At 41.1% G+C, this 23,761-nt stretch overlaps 1 protein-coding gene and 1 non-coding gene across 2 annotated transcripts in view; one reads left to right on the top strand and one right to left on the bottom strand.

Moving 5' to 3' along the window:
- AFF2 (ALF transcription elongation factor 2) overlaps nt 1-23,761 on the top strand; it is a 526,427-nt gene that overhangs the window by 307,495 nt on the left and 195,171 nt on the right. The window contains exon 4 of the mRNA XM_065915233.1: nt 14,333-14,377. Coding sequence (XP_065771305.1) covers nt 14,333-14,377 — 45 coding nt within the window. The remainder of the gene's footprint in view (nt 1-14,332; nt 14,378-23,761) is intronic.
- Nucleotides 17,368-17,440, bottom strand: TRNAC-ACA (transfer RNA cysteine (anticodon ACA)). Its single transcript has one exon. It is a non-coding gene; the product is annotated as a tRNA-Cys (tRNA).

Raw genomic sequence — 23,761 nt, 5'->3', positions numbered from 1 at the left:
TGGAATTGGTGATGACATTATTTGCCCTGTAACAGAGATGAGTATCATCTCATCTTAGAAGAGAACCTTCACTGTGTTTCACGTACTTGGCTTCTGAATTCCTCAGGCTCTAGTGGGTGCTCTGTGAGTAAGTCTGTGTTTACAGACTAGGAACATGAAACAGTGAAAGACACACTGGACTGGGAAGCTGAAAATCCAGGGGCTAGCCTTCACTGCTAAGTGGTCATAAAACCTCAGACAAGTCATATAACCTTTTGAAGTCATGGGATGTTTTTTCATCTTTGAAATGAAGCTCATTGTATCTTTTTTTTTTTTTAATTACCTGCTTATATGTTTATTTGGCTGCACCAGTCTCAGTTGTAGCACATGGGATCTTTACTTCCAGCATACAGGATCTTTGGTTGCTCCATGTGGGATCTAGTTCCCTGACCAGGGATGGAACCCAGGCCTCCTGCATTGGGAACTTGGAGTCTTAGCCACTGGACCACCAAGGAAGACCCCTTCATTGTATCATCTTTGCCTACTTTCATAGGATTGTCATGAGGAACAAATGATACAGGGTGGAGATGGGCAGCAGAGATGATGTGAAAGGACTTTGTAATCCAGCAAGGATCAAATTTCCGAGAAATTTTTATGTGTATGAGCCTTGGTCTTAGTAGCAATAATAGTAAAACATATTCTTAATATCACCCTCACATAAATGGCCTCATCCCTTTTGTTTTCATATGCCACAAAGGTGCTGTTCTTAGAGTTTTGAATTAAGGGGTTAATATACTCACATTAAGGATTTAGAAGATCTCGCTTGGGATTAGATTATCATTTAGAGAGAAGAGAAACTGAGAATGTTGCAAATGCTAATTGTGAAGCTTATCTTGACAAAATAGATGTTAGATGCTGCCTAAAAGCCTTGTAGCACCCTGATAAGGTGTCATGCTTTCCTTTTGAGCACAGATTGTAAAGCAAAGACAAAACATTTAGAAATTAATGAAATGTGTTTTAGAAGCATACCTAAGTGCTCAGTTAGATAATTTCAAGATTAGTGTGATCATAATCCATTTTTATTTATAGCCAGCCCTCAGCCCAGAGCCCTTCAGGTACCCAACTGAATACACAAGAAGTATTCATAATTGTATCATTTAAATTGGTATATCATTTTAAATTGAAAAAGTCCCTCTTCTTTATGATAATTCATTTGAATGAAGAAAGACCTTCAAAGTGATTCTAAAGATCTTCAAATAGCACTTTATGGTGTAATATATATCAGTGGATTTATTTATCTTGTGTTGGGAGCTTTTATAGATTCCAACTATATGTCTTCACCACAAATCTTGTTTTTTGTGCTCATGGCCTCTGTGAGAATAAATGGAAGTTGAGGAGTCCACAAAGGCCACTGGAGGGAATTTCTCAACCTCCTAATATATCAGTGTCTCTTCGTGTCTGTTTCTGATGGGGTCCAACAGCAGGTCAACATCCTTAGGTAAAGAAAGGCTTCCTGAGAGTGAGCTGCAGTCATTGAAAGTAAATTAATGAAAGCCAGTGACTGCTGATCTATTTGACAAGAAGGAATTCTTGCTGCCAACATTTAGAAACCACTGGAAGTGGTCTCCATTGGAAACCAGGTTTCGACTTTCTGCCCTGGGCTGCCAAAAGTATTGCGGTAGAAAATGCGAAAATAAGTTGAACTTTGAATTATAATTTCAGTGACTGTCTAGTGAAATGGATTCATACTCTGGCACTGCCCCTTTGAGGCTTTGGGTTGATTCGCAGAAGATAAAAATCTGTCTGGTCTGACAGTTGAAAAGGTTGCAAGCACACTTGATGTCTGGTGGTCCCAGCACATTCCCAAATCTTGATTAAAAATGGAAGATGTAGGAACTATTATGGGACTTTTCAAAAGCTTTTCAACCAGAGCCATTACTACATGCTTTGGCTTCAAGTATATGAACTTAGCCAAGTATAGATTATCTTTTCACTACCATTCAGCAAGAACTTCTAACTCAACAAGAAGCCCTCATATAATTGAGGCACTCTGTCTTTGGGGCCAACGTGTTATTTTTGAAAGTGACATCTAATTGTTATTGCAGTCTCCCTGATATGAAATATGGTACTGTCGACATTTTAACGTTTCCACTGAAGTCCTAAAGTGTGTTATCTGCTTCCATGTTGAAGATATTTGCCAGAATGACTTGACATTTGTACTTCTGTAGATCATGACGCAGGCTCTGTACCTGTAAAAATTATAGCTTTTGATTGGAGATTTCTTTTAACTAGAGATCAACTGGTGAACATAAGTAGAAGTTTTGAAATTAATTTGCTCTGGACCACAGATTGAAACTCAGTTTAACAGATTGGAGTTGCTTTAGAGCCTAGGTTCTAGGCCAACCCCTTAATTTTATAGCTAAGAAGCTGTGGGTAGCCCAAAGTTATACAGTGCCATAGTCACTATATACATCTCTTCTCTTATTCAAAGTTAAGGTCAGGTCCCACTTCCTTGCCTGACTACCCCAGAGCCATGGTCAGTTTCTTCTCCTGCAACTTCCTGTTACAGTTATTGTCAAAACCATTCATCTGTCTTTTAAAAGTAGTATCACTGCTTGGTCTGGGATTTCTAGGAGAGTCCTGATTTGATATAATCATTTTCATCCTCCTCTTATTAGATAGTCTGGACTTTCCCATATTTGGCCATCTAAGTCATGTCATCCCCAAATTAAAATTCCCCTTCTGTGCATGTGCCTGATTTAGGGATCAGAAAATATGTGCTAACTTATACTATCATGACTCACTTTTGGTATGTATGTCCTGTCTACTTTTGAGTAGATGTTCCCTTTGGGACATTTATTCATTATCTACCAAATTTCCCATAACATTTAGTTCATTGTACTGTGCATAGTGTAGATGCGATGTATAGTTTTCATTTAGGACAATTTTCTTAATGTGAACAGATTTTCCAAGCACCGCGTTTGGACATACTGCAACACATTGATCCTGGTCAGGACTAAGTGTGGTCATTTCACTGAATGTATTTTATTTGTATCAGTAAAGTGTTTTCATTGTACCTGGGATCATAGACACCTGCCAGATGTCTGTTTATCCTGCCTACTTTCACAGCTAAGAAATCATCAGTCCCTGATTTTCATGTGGAAGTGAGACCAGCTAGGATCATGGGGTCCCTGCATATGCTTCTCATGTTAATTGGTGTAAACTGTTTGGCTCCATAAAACTTGGGACACCATGTATCATTCCGTCTCTGATCTTCAGTGGACAGTGACATAATATCAAGGGTCTGTGTATGCAGAGTGATCTTCTGGAAAACTGCCATGCCCTTCCATGAGCCAAGAGTTTCAGAGTGTCCCATAAATGTTGGGCAGAAGGGACCCTGAGGTCATCTTTCAAGCTAACTGGAGATACTAAGGCCCAGGGGAAGTTTAAGAAATGGGAACTTCTTGTATTTGCTCTATTGATTTTTCTGTCAGCAAAGAAGTATAACAAATCATGGTGTTTTCAAATAAAAGCATCAGGAATAAATTCCAGTTTTAGAGAGCTATTTCCTGGACACACATGCAGGTGTATTTGAGGGGAGGCTGGATAAAGCTGGAGACAGGTAACCATGCCAGGTTGGTAAGGGCCAGGGTCATGAATCATTATTTATTATTGAACAAAGTAGTGATTTTGCCAACTGTCCATTCTCAAATATGACACCCTCCTGGTAATCAGATTACTCTGACAAGGTTTCCTTATCAGGAGACCAATCTGGGATTGTGACCTGAAAATGGAGGTTGTCGTTTAACTCATTTGAATTGCAAACTGGAGAGACAACCTATAGCTATGGTGGCATATTTTTTTTAAAGCAAAACCAGGCACCTACATTGACCTCCTATTTACATTTCTTTGAGAAGAAAAAAAAATCACATAAAAGCTATCAAGAAACACATTTCACAGCAGGCAAATTAATTGGTTTTACAGTATTTGAATGGAGGGTTTGTCAAATAAAACATGCCGTGACAGTTAATAGTGTCATTTAGAGCCAGAAAATTATTGGCTTATTTGTTATTGGATAAAAGGAAGGCAAACATTTTGTATTAGGAAGTTTTAATGTGTTTAAAATCCTCATTAGGGATTAATGGACATGCTTGCTTAGCATAGCGCCTCATTAATTTGAGGCTAAACAGTTACTTCTGTGTTTCAATCTCAGTGTTGTTTCTTAACATTTTTTTTTACTTCTCTTTAATTAGATCTTGCAGTTGAGTTTGGTCTCTACACCATTGGAGATGTAGAATTAATTAATGAGATTTATAAATCTAATGGAAGGGAGTTATTCTTAGCTATCGTTTCATTTTAGTGAGCAGTTAAACCACAGATCTGAGAGATTTCAGAAGTCTAGAAAAAATGTGAACTTCCCTGAATATATTTAGTAGTGTCACTTGGCATTAATAGATAAAAGTGTTTTAATTAGAGTTATAAATAATAGGGGAGCTGGTGAGGATTCACTTCGTGTGCACAGGGCTTGTTTTCTCAGATCATCACTGTCAGAGAAGAGCAATTGTAGGTCTGTTTCTGTGGCATCACGGTGTCATCCACTGGCAATTAAGACAATCCTAAGTGCAGGATTTAGAGAGTCAAGAAGGCGCCAAGTTCCTTAGAGGTTAGTCTGAAAGTGGAGCCACTTTCTATCAAGTGTATTCTGTTGTCACCTTTTTATTGAGGACATGTATTGGTACAATTTATAAAGTCTATTCCACTGATGTTGCTTTAAGGAAAATGTAGCTAGAGCAAAATCAAACTGAAATCTGGATTTCTTGTTTTAAAGGGGACATTTAAGTCATTAGCCGTGTATTTAGAAGACAGAGGTGTTTCTTTAAGGTGAAGGATTGTGAATGTCAAGGGAAGACCTTTCATTTCTGAAAGATTCTCAGAAAATAAGAGCCAAGGATACATATTTAAAAGGTTCTTTTCTAAATGGAGTTATAGCACGTAATTTAAAACCCCATCATATTCCTGCGGCAATGTCTTCAGAAGCTACCAGAAAAACCTGAGCTCCTACTTCGTTGCCCCCCTCTCCCCCCCCATCCCCCACCCCCCTGGTAAGGAAGTCTTGTATTTGTTAGAAACCATAAATCCTTAGAGGAACTTGTCAATCCAAGATGTATTAGAGAAGATAATCGTATTTTAAAATGTTTCATGCTAACATAGTAAATGGGTAAAACGTTTGCTTAAAGACAAAATATGTGAGTACTTAAAAACAGCTCTTTAAACAATTCGGAACCTCCTTCCTATGTTATCTGAGAATGATCTCTGTCAGGAGGATACAGTTTAATAAAATTCTCTACTTCCTTGGAGACAGAGTTGAATTCATCTAATCCCTAGAGAGGTGTTCCTCAGGCCTGGGGCCATCTTTGGCCCAGGGCTTCCCTTCATCCAGGCTTCTGGGTAATGTGGGATTCAACACTGTGGGATCCCAGAAAATCATTTCTCCTGCTCCTGGGTGCTCTGCTTGTTCCATTCAGAATGAAACCCTTATAGATGAGAGCAGTTGGAGGACTGTGAACTGTGGTTAATTAGCTAATCAGTGTTGCAAAGTGCAGCGGCTAATAGTGGGGAGCAGAGTGTCACCTCCTTCTAAATCTCCAGGGGCTACTTGGCCTCCAATTCTCTCCTTTCCCCCACTTCCTCATTCCTTTATCGCCAAACTGAGGGCATACAGCATCTCCTTCAGTGTTTCACTGATAGCTCGCTCTTTCTTGCCCTAAACATTGCCAGAGAGTTCTATTATACTTTCCCAGCATACCCTGTTCCTATTTTCCAACAGAACCATTTTCCACCTTACCTTTCCCCTCATGTTTCCAATAACCACCCCGTTCTCCACTGATGACCTTGCCACATACTTCATGAAGCAAAATAGATACAATCAGACAAGTACCCCCTCATCTTCTCAGCTTTAATTTCTCCAAGCCAACTGCTTCTGTACCTAAGGCTTTCTGCCTTCCCTCCTGTTACAATGGAAGAAGTGTCCACGCTCTTCTTTCAGGCCAGCCTCTCCATTTGTGTCCTAGTCTGCTGGCTCCTGCTCAAGGACTTGCTTTGACAATCATGCATTTTTTTTCTTTTGCGATGCTTTTTGCCTCTCCACTGAGTTACACCCATTGGTATATAAATAGGCCTTAATATCATCCCTCTTACAAAACAAAGAACCTTAACACTGCATCACCACATCCTATCACCCCATCTCTCTGCTCCCTGTCACAGCAGGAATTCTTTCTCCCCTCTCTGCATCCACCCCTCCCACTCCCTTCTCAGCACGCTCCAGTCAGCTTCACGTCTGCAGCATGCGACTGAAACAGCTCTGCCCAGTGTGGCCAATGGTCTAGATCATACCAAACCCAACAGTCCGTTCTGCATCCTTATCTCACCGAAGGGCTTCTTTTTCTTTGAAGCACTTTCTTCTCCAGGTTCCTGGGACACCACGCTTGCCTGCTTGGCTTGCTTCGTCCCTGGCTACTCCTAAGAATTCATGGGTGGCTTTGAAATGCATCATGCAAGATGGATCAGATGTTGTGCCATATGGAATGTGGACTCCTCACACAAGGGACAATAAATGGTCTTCTGGTTCAGTTTCATCTTAGGATGACTGAGGTGTGAAACGAGTTTCACAGATGAGGCCTGTGGTACAGGTATGCTGCCTGTCGTGTTACATAAGACTTGCCTGCTTTCTCATGTTTGTATTAGTACAAAAATTAGTTTGCATCCTCCATGAACTTGAAAACTTTCAGCAAGAGAAGAGGAAATGCACCCAGGTTTTGACAATTAGCTTCAGTGAGAAAATCACTGGAATTGGGAAGTGGATACTACATAGAGTAAAATACATGTAATAGAACAGGACAAAATAGAAGGTGAATAAAATCATAGAACCCAAAATATACCTGAGAGGATCATCTTGCTTGGCAACTGGTCCAAGGTGAAGGTGCTGTTATTCTGTGGCAAAATAGGAAATGTAAGACCAATGGTATGTGTGAGTTTGTTTGATGATGGCATAAGTTTGTTGTCATATCGTGTATGACAGATATGTAACTTTTGGAACTTATATCCTTCCTACCTTTTGGCTGTTGCTTCTGTAATGCCCTTTCAGAACAAGAAGGGGTAATCATATGTAGACCTCCTATTAGTTTTGTGAAGTACAAGGCACTGAATCTTGTAACAGATCCCATGCCATGGTTTTGTCACCTGGAGAGTGAGGAAATGAACTGTCCCAAATCAAACATCTAATTAGTTGTACTACTTGGACAGGGAAGTATTTCCTGACCATCAGGATGTTTTCCTTTTCATGACTTTTTAAGATCATAGTTATTAGCAATTGCTCCGAAGTATGAGAGCTTACTCTGTTCCTGGAGCTGTCAGGAGCATAAGAAAACTCTGAAAACCCCAACATTCACTCTTTAGTTGACAAAATTCAAAAGTGAATTTGCTTCCTGATGTATCTTTTTGATATATTTAGTCCATGTGTTGTTAGCTTTGTTTACAATGGCCAAGGATAGGGGTTCAGAAATTGCCTTACATGACTCCACTCTGTACATCTGTATTTTTTACAGTATCTTCTTTTACTAGAAGAGATCATGGACCTGCACACAAGATAGCCAGTAATGTTAATAGGAGTGCCCTAAGTAGGGATTTCAAGACTTTAACTTTAAACGGTCCTTGGTTTCAGCGCCAGGACCTGGACTGGCCAGAAGTGGGCATCTTGCGAGCCCTGAGGAGTCCTGGGCATGCCTAGGAATTTCAGAAGGCAGGGACCGTGGCTGGAAGGTCTCTGGGTTGTAGGGCAGACACGGAGAGCAAACAGGAGACTGAGAAGAGCACAGGCAAGAAGGGGCAGGCAAATGGGGTCAGAATGTGGGAAGCCAGCAATGAGAGGAGGAGGAGCATGCAGCTTGAGTGAGAGCAGCGTGATTAAGGCGTCTGGAGGAGGCCTGGAGAATGGGGGAGGAGGGGCTCTGTCCCTGGGGAGCCCACCCGGCACAGCCCAGGCATGTGTGTAGGAGCAGCGACAGCCAACAGAGTGGCCTCCCTGCCCAGCTCAGGTGACTAGAGGCAGGGCATCCTGGGGGAACTGGGGCTCAGGCAGCCAGCATCTTCCAGACGGGCTCTTGGTTTCCTAGTGTAATCTTTCTAGACGTGTACCTTATTTTTCTTTAAGACTGTCACTCCCCTCCCCGTTTCTACCTCACTCTTCTATAGAAACTAGTTATTAGACCAAATAAATGAACAGTGAGCTAATGGCTATTCAGAGCCCACTGAATTAAGCACTCTTCACTTTAAATTCCATCTGCCGTTAGGTCGCCGGGCTGATGATGGGCCTTTCTGCATATGCATTCTGCTGTTGCCCATACCTAATGAAGCCCACCCTTCCCCTTCCCCACCCTGCCCCCACTCCCTCTTGGCTCTCTGTTGTCTTACCCCCTCAAGTCCCATCTCCACCCTCCTTTGTCACCTTCAGTAAGAGCCACCAGATGGAGCAGCAGCCTGAGGCTCGTTATACACTGGGCCCCCAAGTAGGATTTCACAATTATTGGCATTCATAAGATGTCATGAGGGCCAGTTTCCAAGGGGACTAAACTAGGTACTCAGTGGTTCCAAGGCTCTGGGTGCTGACTTTCCAAGAACCTTAGAGGGAACTTAGAATAAAAGGTGCTGATGGAGCTTCAGATGCACCTACTGCCAAGCTAAGGTACTTTTATATGCCTTACTTCATCTCAACCTTATGACGGTCCTTGAAGTGGAATTTTATTCCCCTTATATAGACAGAGAAACAGAGGCTCAAAGAAGTTCAAGTGTCTTGCCCAAGTTCACAGAGCAAGTATCAGAGCTGGGATTAAAATTCAAGTCTGTCCAGCTTCAAAGCCCATGCTCTTTACACCCCTAGAAAATATGGTAAATGATCCTATTGATTTGCTCAAATAAATAAAATGTGATCACTGAGTCCTCCTTTTCAGTTTTAGTTCCATGTAAAGTTCTAGACACAGGGTCACTTTCTGTACTTGGCTTAAAATGTTAAGTTGTAAATTCCTTTAATCTTCATGCTCTACTTTGTCTTGCTTCTTTTCTTAGAGGGAATACTGAATATTAGCTTGCTTTACATGGGGTATTTTGACCATGGGATGCCCTTTAAAATTAGCTGGAAGCAGTATTTTAAACACCAACTCCTTGGACACCCAGGACTTTTGCTATATTAAAATGAAATGGGAAGATGAGCTGATTGGCTGGATCAAGTCACTATTGTGACATCTTTTTTGTTTTGATTAAAGTTCTATCACTTGAGGATTTCTGTCTGCAGTTTATGTAATATGAACTGTTCCCGTTTAACCAGAGACTCATGCATACAAACTAGAACAGGGCCAGGTTAAGATGCGACAGGAAACCAGGGACAGAAAGGTCTTAACCTGAACTTACCAGGGACTCCCTGGATGGGGGAGAGAGATAAGGAAATTTCAAATCATGTGCAAATAGGAACTTCAGAGGCTGCTGCTCCTTGTTTGCACAAATGACCGATCATGAGGGTTAAACATTTCAAAAAGATGGGAAACTCATTTCCTAGTTGAATATCATAACCTGCTTGCATTTTGTTAGTAATGCCCTGTCAGGGGACGTCTGTCAATCATGGGGATGAATGTGCCAATTTGTTATTGAAAATACAAATGGAATTAGTTTGGAAGCTGCCAGCAGTGTCAGTCGTGAATATTGTTTAACTGAGCCGGTAGCATGGATTTTGGTGTTAGTGATGTGTCACTCAGTGTCACTTGCACTTGTTGGGAGAATCCAGGCATTCACTGGCAATTAAACGTGAGATTTGTGACTTTCACTGGGCGAAGTCTTTGTCAAGGTGAAATGTGGGTAGAATAGGGCATTTTGATGGCAAAAGGATGATTTTAGAAAAACTGACCTCTCTTCCCTCGCAATCCCTTAATAATAATGTGCTCAGAGACACGCATCACACTCCTCCCAGTTAACTATGTGATGATCATGACTCTTAATGTTTCACATGAATCTTCGTGTTTTCTATTAGTGTCTCTCAATGCCACAATCAGGGTATTTTTGATATCTTGTATTACCCTAATCGCCAAGAAGTATGCTCCAAACTGATTAATTCCAGAATGATTAAAATATCCTATGCAATTCATTTATTGTTGCTTCAAGTTAATTGAATATTTGATGATTTAAAGGTACCTTGATTATTTCCTAGGATATGTCTTGATCACCAGGCAGATGATCTGCGCGTGGTCTGCCTGTGGCTACATGTGGTGGCTGCCTGCACTGTCACACGCCGAGAGGGTAGGCACTTGGGAGGGCTCCCGGTCAACTCACACCTGCCCGACGCGGACGCCCGCCACTCCTGGCCCTCAGAGGACAACATCCGTGCCCAGCCTGAGAGAGAGGGTCGTCTGGGGCCAGGAGTGAGAACACAGCCTCCCGGGCGGCATGCAGCTTGCTTTCTGCTCCTGGAGGAGGGGGCGGAGAGGGGGATGCACAGGGACGCAGGCTCTGAGTGGCTAACTTGCGCTTTGTGGACTATCTGAATACTCAAGAGTGCATTGAAAGGGAGGGAAGGTGGCTCTGGAATTAAGCGGCTGCTTGGCAACTCATCGGGCGGCAGTTCTAATCCCAGTGTCCCCACTAGTTCTCCTCCTGTCTCCTCTCACACCTGTCCGAGTGACTCCTCCACAGTTCCTGCGAGAGGAGGAGGGGTGTGAGAGACAGAAAGACAGACAGAGAGAGCAACGGGCAGCTGGGGCCGAGCCCTCAGCCTGAGCCCAGCTTCCGTCCAGAGTGCAGAGTGGCCCCGGCATTGCTTGGCCATGTCTGATCCTTGGCCTCTCACCCCCTTGTGGGGCGAGGACTACAGCGGGGACCTCGGCGGCTGGGAGCTCCTGTCGGACGTGGCTCTGTCCGTGAACCCGGTAGGTACTCTCTTCCTGACACCCAAGTCAGACCTCCTGTTCCGTATTGTCTGTTTGCCCCGTAACTGTTTGTCTCCCCCAAGTTACGTGGAGCCGCAAAGGAAGAAATTACGTTGCCTTTGGTGTCTTTAAATCCTCCCCTGGAACCATCCTGAGCACAGTGTGAGCTCCATCAGGATTTGTTGTCTAAAGAAATAAATGGGAGAACTGATGAATAGGCGGACCGGACGGGTGAATGAATGTGATCCTATTACCCTTGTCACCACCACCTTACAATGTACATCCCAGTGGGTCTCTAATTGTTTGTTTTCCTGTCCCATCTAGACATTTACCTCTGAGAGAAAGTGGCCAAGTCTGATAGTTCTTTGTGTCGCTGACCCCCCTCGCCCAGCACTCTTCTAGGCACAGAGGAAATGCTCCCTGGTTAATTCAAAAGCATTTGCGGGGGCGGGGGTGGGGAAACTCTTACAGCTCAAATGAGTGGTCTTGGCGGTGAAAAGATCCTCAGGGCAGGGCTAGATGAGTTTGTGGGACTGGTGACTCCATGTCAATGCTGGATTCCAGTATTTTCTAGAAAAGAAAATAAAATCTGAACACTCGGTATGGATGCATATTTCTTTGCCTGCCTGTGTCTGCAGAGTTCTGCCCCAGAGTCCACAACTCTTTGTATTTTGACAGCATTTCCCCATAAGGAAATGGATATTTATAATACCAGGTGTAGAGATGATATTTGCAGTTGGCAAGAGTGAGTCAGATCTTACCTTGAGCAGACAAGAAGACTGGGCTTCGGAAGACGCAGTTAGGAGACCAGCAGGGCAGGGGCTCATAACCCGACATACTATATGGGTCTTTTCCGGTTACAAAGCAAGTTCGCATACCTTATATTTCATTTGCTGCTCACAGAAACCCTGTGAGATTTGAAAACAGCTGGTATGATTATTATCATTCTTTTATTTTACTCAATTTTGTTTTTATAGTCGGGCAAACTGGAACTCAGAGGGTTAGGTGATAAAGTCCAGTTCCCGGGGGATAGGGCCAGGCCTCCCACCCGACTCTTTAGACACACAGGCAAATGTTCTTGCTGTGTCTGCATGTTCCTAATATTTTTTCCCATTTTTATTCCAAAGTTAACATTTGTGTGTTTGCATGGAAAAAGAAAAAACTAAGACTATTTTTTGTGAGACTGAGCCATATATGTTTAGCCTGGGCAGCCCAGCTGATTCAGTACAACAACTATACTGAAAATTTAAGTCTTGGCTATGATCATTTTGACCATTGTGTTTCAGGAAGATATACGTTAGTTCAACAACTATCTTAGAAAATACAGTTGCTGGAGCCTTGAGAGATGAAATGAGAGTTTATTTGCTGTTATGAATCATCAGTTGAGTTCTATAATCCTGTAATATGTTAGACCAGTCTCTTCTAGCATATATTCTGCAAACACCCATTCTATGGAATGGTGATCATTGTTAATTGAAAAAAAAATGAGAACTAAAACCCCAACAATTCAATGTCAAGAAAGTTGGGAATATGCTGCTTTAAACTGATATGATAGATGTCTCAGAGCCTTTAATCTGCATCATGGATTGCCAAGAGGGAAGTTGGTCTACACTTATTTGGACACAGAACGTCTCATTTTGCAGGACTGGTTATAGTGGTCTGTTAACTGTGATTCTTCACACCTCTCTTCCTCCTGATTCTGCAAACTCCACGAGGGGAGAAACTGTGTCTCCTTTTGCTTTTTCCCATTGTATCTTTGTCGAACACGAGCCTGGTGGCACAGTCCCTGGCCTTTAAAAAAATATTTGCTGAATGAATGAATGAATCAACTCTGCTAGATCAAACTACCTGTGATTGCTTATCAAAAACCTGTATTTAAAGTTCTTTACAATGTCTTCCCGGCCAGTTTGTCAGCCTTTCCTTTACTATTCTTTCTACTCAGTGCTCAAGTATTTGTATTCTTGGAAGGATGACTATATAATTTATCATCCGAATAGGGACATTTTTGAGGATGAAAGAGGACACCAGAATAACACATGTACACTGGAACATACCAGTTGACCCAGGCTGGATGGCCCCCTCATTGCTGGTGACTCTCTAATCCTCACTAGGGATTTTCTGGTGCTTGGAGCAGCAACTTTTATATGGAGAAGAAGAAAAAAAGAAGACGAATACACACTGGTTGAAATTAATGTATCAGTATGTACAGAAGTGATTGTTATGCTTATTTAATATTTAGTGATGACTGTATTTTTTTAAGATTGAGGGTGACTGATGCTATATTCTCTCCCCCATTTCCCCAAATATAGTTATATTTAGACTTGAATCTATCAGAGTAACTAGGGGATTGGGACTTAATTGCCCTTGTGAGAGACCTGGAACCTATAGCCCCTGTGGCAGTGCTCGCTTTACAGGACTGGCCTTTCACCTTCCAAGGCAGTGAATGAAAGAGACCAAATGTTCTCTCTACTGGAACTGGAGGAAAGTGGAGGTGATCAAAACCTGGAGTGGGTAAAAGGTGTGAAGAAGAGAGTTCGGAAGGTTTGGGGGAATGCCCATACCTGCACAGATGACATCATGCCCCGTAGGCTTTCCTCCAGGTTGTGGTCCCACTCTCAGGTCCCTCATCACGCCCAGCTATTGATTTGATGTCACTGTTTGGCATTTGGCTTCTTGCTTTCACTGACTATGGAGCTCCTGGAGGAAAATGCATGTGCCAGATGCGGAGTAAGTCCTCAGTACAGTTCTGCTAGTTGCTTGAATTTTGATTGATTAGGAAGGTGTGAGTCACACAGAGAAAAAAAACCCATGGCATTCAGTGTAGATATTTGTGAGATTCTGAGTGCCAGGGCAAGCATGCAATTTACACAAGAGTTTTGGCCTTAGTGTTTTGAACAAGAATTGTAGGCATCTGATTGAACTCCTGAGTTAAAAGGGGACTTAATTTAGTCACAAAACTATTTCATATAGGTGCCCTCTTTTACAAATCTGTGGTTATGAATAATATGGTGAACTACTATGTCAGAGAGTGGAAGAGGCCTCAAAGACCAGAAAGGTGAGCTCTTCCTTTGGAAGGATGAACAAAAAGAAGCCCAGGTGATGGGGGAGGATGGCTCCACATCTCAGAGCAACTTGGTGACAGAACAAGACTGTCTCCGCATCTTATACTGTGGTCTTACTGCTTCATTAAAGGAAAACAAAATTGGCCATTAGCTGATATTTACTGCATTGTATTTAATAGGGAGGAAAATCCACATCTACTGCTTTATTTACTTTCTTTACAATTTTTCCCACAGGGTAAAATATTATGCCGTCTGCTTTGCCGAGAATAACTAGATTATGCTTCATTTTCTTTTTTTTTTATTTGTTTGTTTATTTTGTTTTAGGTAAGCCTTCCCAGTGACCCAAGCTGTGTTGAAGAAATCTTGCGGGTGAGTTTAAACCTCTATTTCTCTGCCTTTGAATAATGAAGTAATATATCTGCTTAAGCTGCTCAAAGTAATTCCTCTTCTATTTCCAGGAGTGTCATGATGGGGAAATCCTTGCATTGCACTTCAAGACTCTTCTGTTTACACCTCCTGTCTCATTTCTCACCTCTTCTCCCTCTCTAGTCAAGCTAGTCTCCTGATCTGCCCCCTTATCGCATCATTCTGGCTCTTTCTTTTGAGGTCTTGAACAGAGACTTCCCACCTCCTTTGGGAAGTGTTCCTTATTCAAGCATCCTACCTGCAACCTTTGCCTTTCTGTTCTCTGGGATCTCAGGTCAGCCTCATTGCTGCCCCACGTTACATCATTGATGGGACTGGGTCATGGAGATAGTGGTCTGTAATGAGTGGATGAGATTTGGCAGGGTGGAGGGGAGGAGATGAGGAGAGAGTTGATAAGGATGGCAAGTCGTAGGAAATGTTCCTCATGGGGGTGACTTGGTTCATGAGAATGGCATGGAGGCAGCACAGAGCTGCAAAAGGTGGCAATGACCTCTCCCAAAATACGTGATTAAACCAAAAGGAAAAGCCAAAGCCAAGGCAGAAGCATGTATTTTCCCCCCATCTCTGGCTGCTGACATTCTAAGGTGACGAAGAATAGGAGTTGTGGAGTGAGTTCTGTCTCCAGCAGTTGTCCCTTCTGTGATTTGAACAGATAGCTTCATCTTTTTGAATCTCCCTTCTTTGTCTGTAAAAGAGGACAATAATGCCTCTCCTAATTCCCCTATAAGCTGTCTAGCTGTATATAAATGCTCCTTATTATGAGAAATGGTCAGTGTAGCCCAGAGAAAACTGTGCCGGCTTTCTACTGCGGAAAAAAAAAAAAAAAAAAAAAAACCTCTGTGCCAGTGAAAATGCTGCATCCCCTTTAGTCACTTACCCAAGTCCCCTCTGCTCCCCCGACACACCCCCTGCTAAGTGCCTTAGTGCTGGAAGCAAACCCTGTGGAAATACACCCAAAGGAATAAAAAGAGCAGAAACCTGTTTGTCATCTAGCTGACTGGCCATCTGATTTCCCCTACTGTGAATATTCGTGTGCCTTTTTTCAGCCCATGATCGATCGTTGTTGTTGACTGTTAAAGAGAAGGGTCTGACGGCATTTGTTCTTAGGATCTGGGTCGGGGGGCAGGGAACGTGGGCAGTTGCTGTGAATTCCACAATGTGATGCACCCTGGGAACCCAGCCACTTGCTCCCTGCCTCAGGTGTAGATGGCTCTGATGTACCCAATACACCAGACTATGAGGGTCCTGGCCACCTGCCTTTTTAAAAAAAGGTGATGCTGAAATAAACCTCTCCCTCTAGTCCCTACAGGAGTCTTGCTTTTCCAAATTAAGGCTGTGGTCTTTTCTGAACTCCCCAAAGAATGTCAGACCCATTTCACAATCACCACGTCATTTGTGACAGTTGAGATTCTCCGCTTCAGAGTAGCCCAGCCCTAGGTGGCCCATACATGACCGAGCTAGGGAAGACAGATGGACACCTGACAGAGCCTGGCAACTCCAGTCTGCTGGAAGAGCCACTTAGAGAAACAATAGAATGTCACTTAAACACGGAAAGAAAAGAAGTAGTTGCCTTAATAAGCTCATAAAAGATAGCACGCTTTGAGAAAGTAACAAAAGACTTTCTGTTGTTCTTGAAAGAGAATCTAGAGGAAAGGCTTTTTTATTTTTTTGAAGGGCTATAGATTGTGTAGAATTCTGGGGTTTTTTTGTTTTGTTTTGTTTTGTTTTGTTTTATTGACAATACCATTAATGAATAGGCTTTCCTTTATTGAAGAATGACACATTTCAATCCCCATGCTTGGAATGAAAATCAGTTTTCTGAAGTTTATGTCTCAGATTTTATGACTTATTCTTAAATTTTTATAAACCACATTACTTGGCACAACAGAGTGCTTACTGAGCATTTTTTGTTCTGGCAAGATCATGTGCCTGTTTGCAGGCCTTGGAGCCCTGTGGATAATTCCACAATAAGTCTGGTGGTCACCTTGCTCCCAGTCTGCCTCCTTCTAGCGAGGGTGGGGAGATAACTCTTCTCTGTCTCTCCTCTTCTCTCTGACCCCCTCAGCACTTTTCTACCTAAGCAGAGTCCAGAGCGAGGTCACGCTCTCTCTCTCTCTCTCTCTCAGTGAAGGCGGCTCTGTGGAGGAAGGCACTCTAGCCCCAGATAAGATCTTGCCTCCACTTGCTCCTGACATGATATCACTTCCTAACTGTAGGGCTTTTCACTTTCCTCGTTTGGGAAACAGGGCATCATTCTGCATCCTCCCCACAGCCCTCCCCCCCACTGTGAAAGTGTCTGTAAAGTATGCACACTATTGGTGTGTGTGATGTGGAGAGAGCGCGTCCGTCCACTCACCCAATTTCCCCACCTCCTTGAGTCCCCCTTTTTACCCTCTACAGCCCATCAGGCCAAGCCACTTCATCTCACACTGGTCAGACTTTTACTAACCAAGTGTGACACAACTGGCATCTCCCTGCTCTCAGCCCCTCAGTACTCAGGCAATGGAAATACTTTGGCCTAATGTATTGGATTTTGGCGCCCCACCTCCCTTTTCGAAACTCTTCTTCAAATTCAAGTTAGTGGGCTTCCTTTGAAAGTTCCTCTCACCATTTCTCCCCTTCAGACCCACTTTCCTCCTCCTCTTCCCACACTGCTGCTGCTTCTCATTCTACCCCAGAGCCCACGTTGTCTGGTCTTCCAGGGCCCACTCGCCCTGATATGGTGACTTTGTGTCCTAGCACATGACTGTTTTTCAGAGTATTTGAACCTCATTCTCTTCTTTTGATCACAGGAAACACAGTGAAGTAAAGTCAAGTCGCTCAGTCGTGTCTGACTCTTTGAAACCCCATGGACTGTAGCCTACCAAGCTCCTCCCATGGGATTTTCCAGGCAAGGGTACTGGAGTGGGTTGTCATTTCTTTCTCCAGAGGATCTTCCCCACCAGGGATCGAACCTGGGTCTCCTGCATTGTAGGCAGACACTTTACCGTCTGAGCCACCAGGGAAGGTTTTGATCACAGGAAACACGGTAGTCCCTAATTATTTCAGTAAATTGGGGCCAAAGAGAGGTTATACATGACCTGCCTCTGTGGGTAAGGCTAGAATATGACAGAAGCAGAAGGAGAATGTGGTCTTCACTTTGCACTTAACTGTCCACTGCCCTGTCACAAACCAACAATGAGAAACTCTGGATTCAAAACAAATGGCCTGGGTGGCTTGGCAGACTTACTTCCAGCAACTCTAACTGGAGATCTCAGCAAACTAACATAATTCAAGCCAGTCTTAGAAATGAGTTCTTCCCACCATCCTGAATATTTTAAAATCTCATTTCAGATAATACAATCGTAGCAATAACAAATTACTGCTACTAATTAAAAATATTAATAGTACTGTGCCACTTTATGCATTTAGAGTTCTTCAGTACATCATGTCATTTACTTTTCACAACAAAGCTGAAAGATTGTGTTATTAGTTACTTATTATAGATACCCAGAGAAGTTGAGTAATTTGTTCCCAGGGCAAACAACTGGCTTCAGTGACCCTCATGCTGTCCATTCCTTCTACTTTCTGTTCCTGTTGGCTTACCTGAACCCATCCTTATTTCATAAGCACCAGTCTATTTTATGATTGACATTAAAATGCCATCAACCGCCAGTTCATTTCAGCTTCTGTTGCTTCCTTAATTCGTATACATTCAATTATGCCAAAATAATTCCACATAGTTTCTCCAACAAACCAGAATACACCAGCCCACAACACCTTTCCCACCACCTGCCCTTTCCTGCCACCTGCCCTTCTCCCATAAGACAAGCTGTGGAAATTCAGATGGCTTTGCTCCTTGTCAAGTATATTATTGCTTATTATAAATTTTACAGATCAGAAACTTAAAGGCAGCAGTCTGCGCAGCGCAGTCAAGCCTGCATACCTGTTTCCATCAGCATGCCATTTTCTCTTTAGAGTCAAGCTACCCTCGAGTACAAACAGAAATGAAAAATAATAACAACTCTGGCCCTAGTGATGGCGTTCTGCAGTTACAATTCATTTATCATATGAGGGATTTCTAAGCTGCTCGTATGTAATAATCTGGGTGGTGGCAGCAGCTTCTTTTCTAGCTCTGCAGGGTTTTATGGGTCCTGGAGTAATCATTTCTGGCAGAGTTAAGCCAAGGAGAGCAGTATGCACTAAATGCTACTAGCTGAGATGCATGCTCAATGATTATTTGTTCTGCAGTGGTATGATTTATTTGTTCTTAGCAAGAATTTACTTAAAAATATCAACAGACTATCAATTAAATCCTTTCCAGAGTCAAAAATGCAGATACAGCGCTTCTCTTTGATCTGACGCTGAACAGATTGTGTTTCCTAGCAGAGTACCTTCCATAGTTGATAATTTCATAAGCAAACATCTGTATGGGTAATTCACTGTTTATGAGGGATGCTGAATTTGCTAGCTAGGATTTAGGGAACTTGATTTGATAAACTGTAGCATCTTACAGATCTCTCCCTGCCATATGGATCAGGTTTGTAAACACCGACATGGGCACCTCTTTTTGATTGCAGCATGATCTGTGTTTACAGCATTCTAAGTTATCGCAGTTCTGCTTATTAGGTCTGTGTTTAAGTACACAGTTTTAGCATGGAAAGGACTTACCAAATAATTACAGGATGACCATGTACAGTCCTTGCTATTTTTTTACTTTTAAAAGGGAAACAGTGAAAAAGCCCATCTCAAGAATGAGGGGGAAAATTGGATCTGGAAGCAAAATTGGTCAGACAATTATGTCTGAAAGGAAATTTGATTATATTATCATAACTATGCAGCATAATCAAGCACATTTCAGTAGAATTTCTTTGATAAATTTAACCAATAATTAGGCAATTGATTTTATATCCTGTCAAATTAATGTATAAATAATATTCAAATTGGAATCATGCAAGCGATTTTCTATATAGCCATCTTAAATACTAATCCTTCCAGGATGATTCAAAAAGCATCTATCCTATTCTGCTGTGGACGTTCAAAATTATAGTTTCTTGAAATAGTAATATAGTTTTCTATCTAAGAAAGACAACAATTGCTAAATATAATTTAGACTATAATTAATGTTAACATCGATGAAGTCAAATAAATGAACTAACTACTGATTGCACCTCTGCTATTCTGATGACTAGCTGTTACCTAATGATACTGGGAAATATGTAAATTTGTCAGCAGGTGAAAATGCCCTTGACTGGGTAAATTATGTGGAGTATTACCTTTTCTGAAGCTAATTCAAAGCACTAATGGACTTAATACATACTATGCATGTGTGAGGTGAGCTATTCATGGAACCAAATTGGCCCATAAGAGATATTACCCATTATTTGCCTCCCAATACTCATTTCTTCTTTTCTTATGTACAAACCAACCCAGAAGAAAGATGATAAATTTAATTATAACAACTACTATGTGAACAATATAGGTAAGCCATCCAGTGGGCTTCCAAATGCTCTTAGAGCCTGTCAAGCAGAAAAAATATTTTCATGTGGAATCTGAGGGTTTGCAGCTAGTATATGATGTGAATTTTAAATGATTATCCAGACGTTGTTGGGTAAATGAGTAACATGAGTAACGAGGTGACTGGCCCAGTGAATCATGGGAACCTGTCAAACCCGGGACATGTCAGGGAAGAGATGATGTCAAATACCAGTAACTTAGCAACTCAGCATTTAGCTGTCCAGGGATTGAGCAAGAGTAGGCCCTTTAAAATAGCTGAGTAAATATATGAGTTTGTATATATTTTGGATATGCTATAAAAATAAGCCTGTTTTCTGTCAACCTATTTCTTTTTCTGAATATGGTGATTTATTATTTTCTATTGAATTGAATGAAAGCAGGTGAGAATTTAAGCCACATGTAGAATTTACACCTGCTTTCTCTATCTGGGATGTACTGGGATGGTAATGAAATGATGTATTAGTTTGCCAAAAAGCAGTCTAGGCTTATCTGAAAGAAGTAATAGCTTCCAACTGTTGTTTAAGAACCAGTCTTTTTGTCCTAGCTGTGTTAGTGGGATTGGGTTGGGAAAACTATTGTAATACAAGGAGTTTAACCACTCTGTTTGCATCTGTGTAAAGGTAAAACTAGTGTCTCTGAAAAATGCATGGATAAAGTAGCCTCTCAAAATCAGTTTGATAGGCATCTTAGAGTTGTAATGAAAGCATCAAGCATGACTTGACCCACTCTCTTTTTGATCACCAAAAAGTATTATGGAGAATGAGAAAAAGCAATGGAAATTCCATAATTGCTCTAACTATAAGACATCCATAAGCCAAAGTTACAATTTTGTAAAGATCAAACAGGGAAGAATCCAAGAGATGATTCCATGGTCATAGATCTGGGACATGGGTGACGAGGCACTGATTTTCAGTGGCACACCACAGAAGACAAAAATGATATTGCAATAATGGGAGTGGGCTTAAAGGTTTTTGATGGGAAGTTGTGTGGACCAACTCTGAGACATGCAGATTTTGAGAAGTAGGAAAGGCAAAATTGAATGAGAAGTTACACATTTAACCCACAATTGTGGAAAACACTTTGTTGCTGAGATAAGTTGGAAGAGCCAGATGCTGCTGGAAAGCAGCCTGCAGAGCTGATGTCTCATGATAAGGCAGAAGTAAAGGCCCAAGCACTTGGTCACACACCCTGGAATTCAGAAGTGAATATCTGCTAGTCTGGTATTAAACTATGCCCCCCACTGCCACAAACACATCCTGCAAATAACTGATTCAGGAAGAATGCCTGTCCCTAAAAAAATTACTAATAATCAAAAAAGAATCACTACAAGAGCTATGCAAAACTATGTAGCAGAAAAAATGTTGCTATAGGACAAATTGAAGCTGTGACCAGTAAAGTAGCATGAACTGTTTGAAAATGAAGCAGTTTTATCTAACAGACAAGAGTCACAGCAGTGATACAAGAGCTTAAAGATGCTATTTAAAAAGTGCATAAATAAAGAACTGCAAAGTAATGGATTACAAACAGAAAATCATTAGAATTAGTACACTTAAGATTTGTATTTTTCCCTAAAAAAGAGTTACAGCAATAAATAATTTGGTATCCTTATCAAGAAAAAAAATATCAAAAGCACAAAACATGAAACAAGAAAAGAAAGAAAAATAACCTCCCAGATACAGAGAAAATTAAATAATCATGAATAACAATTTACTCACCTATGTACAAATAAATGTAAGCATCTAGGTGAGATAGATGAGATGGATGATTTTTCTAGTGAAATATAATCATAATCGACTGAAATTGACTTCAAAAGAGAGAAAATCTAAATAAAGTTATCACTGTCAATGAAATGGAGACTAGTCCTGCCCATTCAAATCGTCACTCCCAGATTTCATAGGGAAATTCAACCAAACCATTAAGGTATAATGTGACTCAGCTGTTCCAGAACATAGACTAAGAAACATTTGCAAAGTATTTTTCTTAGAAAAGCTAAACTAATACATAATATTGATACCAAAATCTGACAAAAACAGCATATACAAAAGAAAATTACAGAATGATATCACTTGTGAAACTTGATGCAAATTTCTTTAATGAAATATTAACAAAGAGAATCAGATAGTGTTTTAAAGGATATGTACCATGAACTAGTGGATTTTATTCCAGGAATATAAAGCTGGTTCAATATTAAGAAATCCATTAATATAATGTCTCTTATGAGTAGAATAAGAAAGAAAAAAATACATGATCATCTTTGTAAATGCTAAAAGATACTTGACAAAACTCAACACTTACACATGATAGATTGAAATAGATGAAAACATCATTAATATGATAAAATATATACGACTCGACTCAAAATCTAGTGTCACATTTCACAGAGAAAGTCTGGAGACATTCCCATTATAGTTAAGAAAAAGACTAGATGTTCTTTGCCATCCTTATTATTTAATATTGTTCTGGAGGTTAGCCAAGGTGATTAAACAAACTAAAGAAATAAGAGGTATTAAAATAGAGAATGTGTAAAATGATTATTTGTATATTATATATATTATTTTCCTGAAAACCCCAAGAGAATTAACCAAAACTATTGTTATGAATAATACAATTTTGCACAGTTTCAGTATGCAAAATAAATATATAGAAATCATCTATATGTAAAGCAACCAAGTGGCGCTGTTGGTAAAGAAATTGCCTGCCAATGTAGGAAACTTAGGAAACGTGAGTTTGATCCCTGGGTCATGAAGATCCCCTCCCTGGAGAAGGGCATGACAACCCACTCCAGTATTCTTACCTGGAGAATCCCATGGACAGAGGAGCCTGGCGGACTACAGTCCATGGGGCTGCAAAGAGTCAGACATGACTGAAGTGACATAGCACACAACTAACTCTAAGAAATAATGGGCAAAAATACTTCATTTATATCTTATGTGTTCACTTACAAGAAATGTGCCAGAGTTATAGGAATACACTAAGTACTAGGAGAGATACCAAAGAATAATTAAATGAATGGAAAGTCATACCATTCTGAGGTAGGAAAATGATATTCTAAACATCTTTATTCTACCTTAATCTTGAATCCTTTCCTCACACCATACAGCAATATTATTTCCAAATTCAGAAAGATTAAAAACACATAAAATATCAATATTAGAAGTAACTGTGTGGGAATTTTTACATTTTTCATTTCCAGCCTGTCTCCTGATAAGCTGGCAGGGGTAGGAGGCAGTCAGGGGAAAGTTCAGAAGTTTGAGGAGATTGGAGGTTAGAAATAGTCATTGAAAGGGAGAGTGGGAGCTAGCTAAATGATACATTATGAGGCAACGTCAAGGATTCAGGTGATCCTGAAGACATAAGATTTGTATAGGTTCCAATTTGTAGATTGTGTGATTTTTCTCCAGCAGTGTTTAGCTCATTACTCAGAGACCACTGATTAATGGGCAGCCTCAAGGCCTCAAAGAAGTTGAATAAATTGCTCCAGATCACATAATCGTATAGCTACTAAGCAGATGAAACAGGATTGGAACTCAGGTTGGTCTGAATTGAATGTGCACAGTAGTAATAATATCAAGCAGTTAAATAACAGGTTTTTTGGCACTTGGCACTGTTCTAAGGATTTGTAACTCATATAAAAACCATACCAATGAACAAATACTGTTATCGCCCCCTCATACAGGTAATGAAATGGAAGTAGTTTGAGCTTAAATGACTTTTCAACAGCTAACTAGTAAGATCTCAACCCAAGCATTCTGGCTTCAGAATCCATGTTGTTAACTGTTTTGTATTCTGCCTTTCACCGTGAGGATTGAGGGCTGAAAGAGTAGATTTTAA

The sequence above is a fragment of the Muntiacus reevesi genome, chromosome X, assembly GCF_963930625.1.
Source record: "Muntiacus reevesi chromosome X, mMunRee1.1, whole genome shotgun sequence".
Taxonomy (NCBI): Eukaryota; Metazoa; Chordata; class Mammalia; order Artiodactyla; family Cervidae; genus Muntiacus; species Muntiacus reevesi.
The sequence above is the reverse complement of the archived record's forward strand: the minus strand, read 5'-3'. Positions and strand labels throughout refer to the sequence as shown.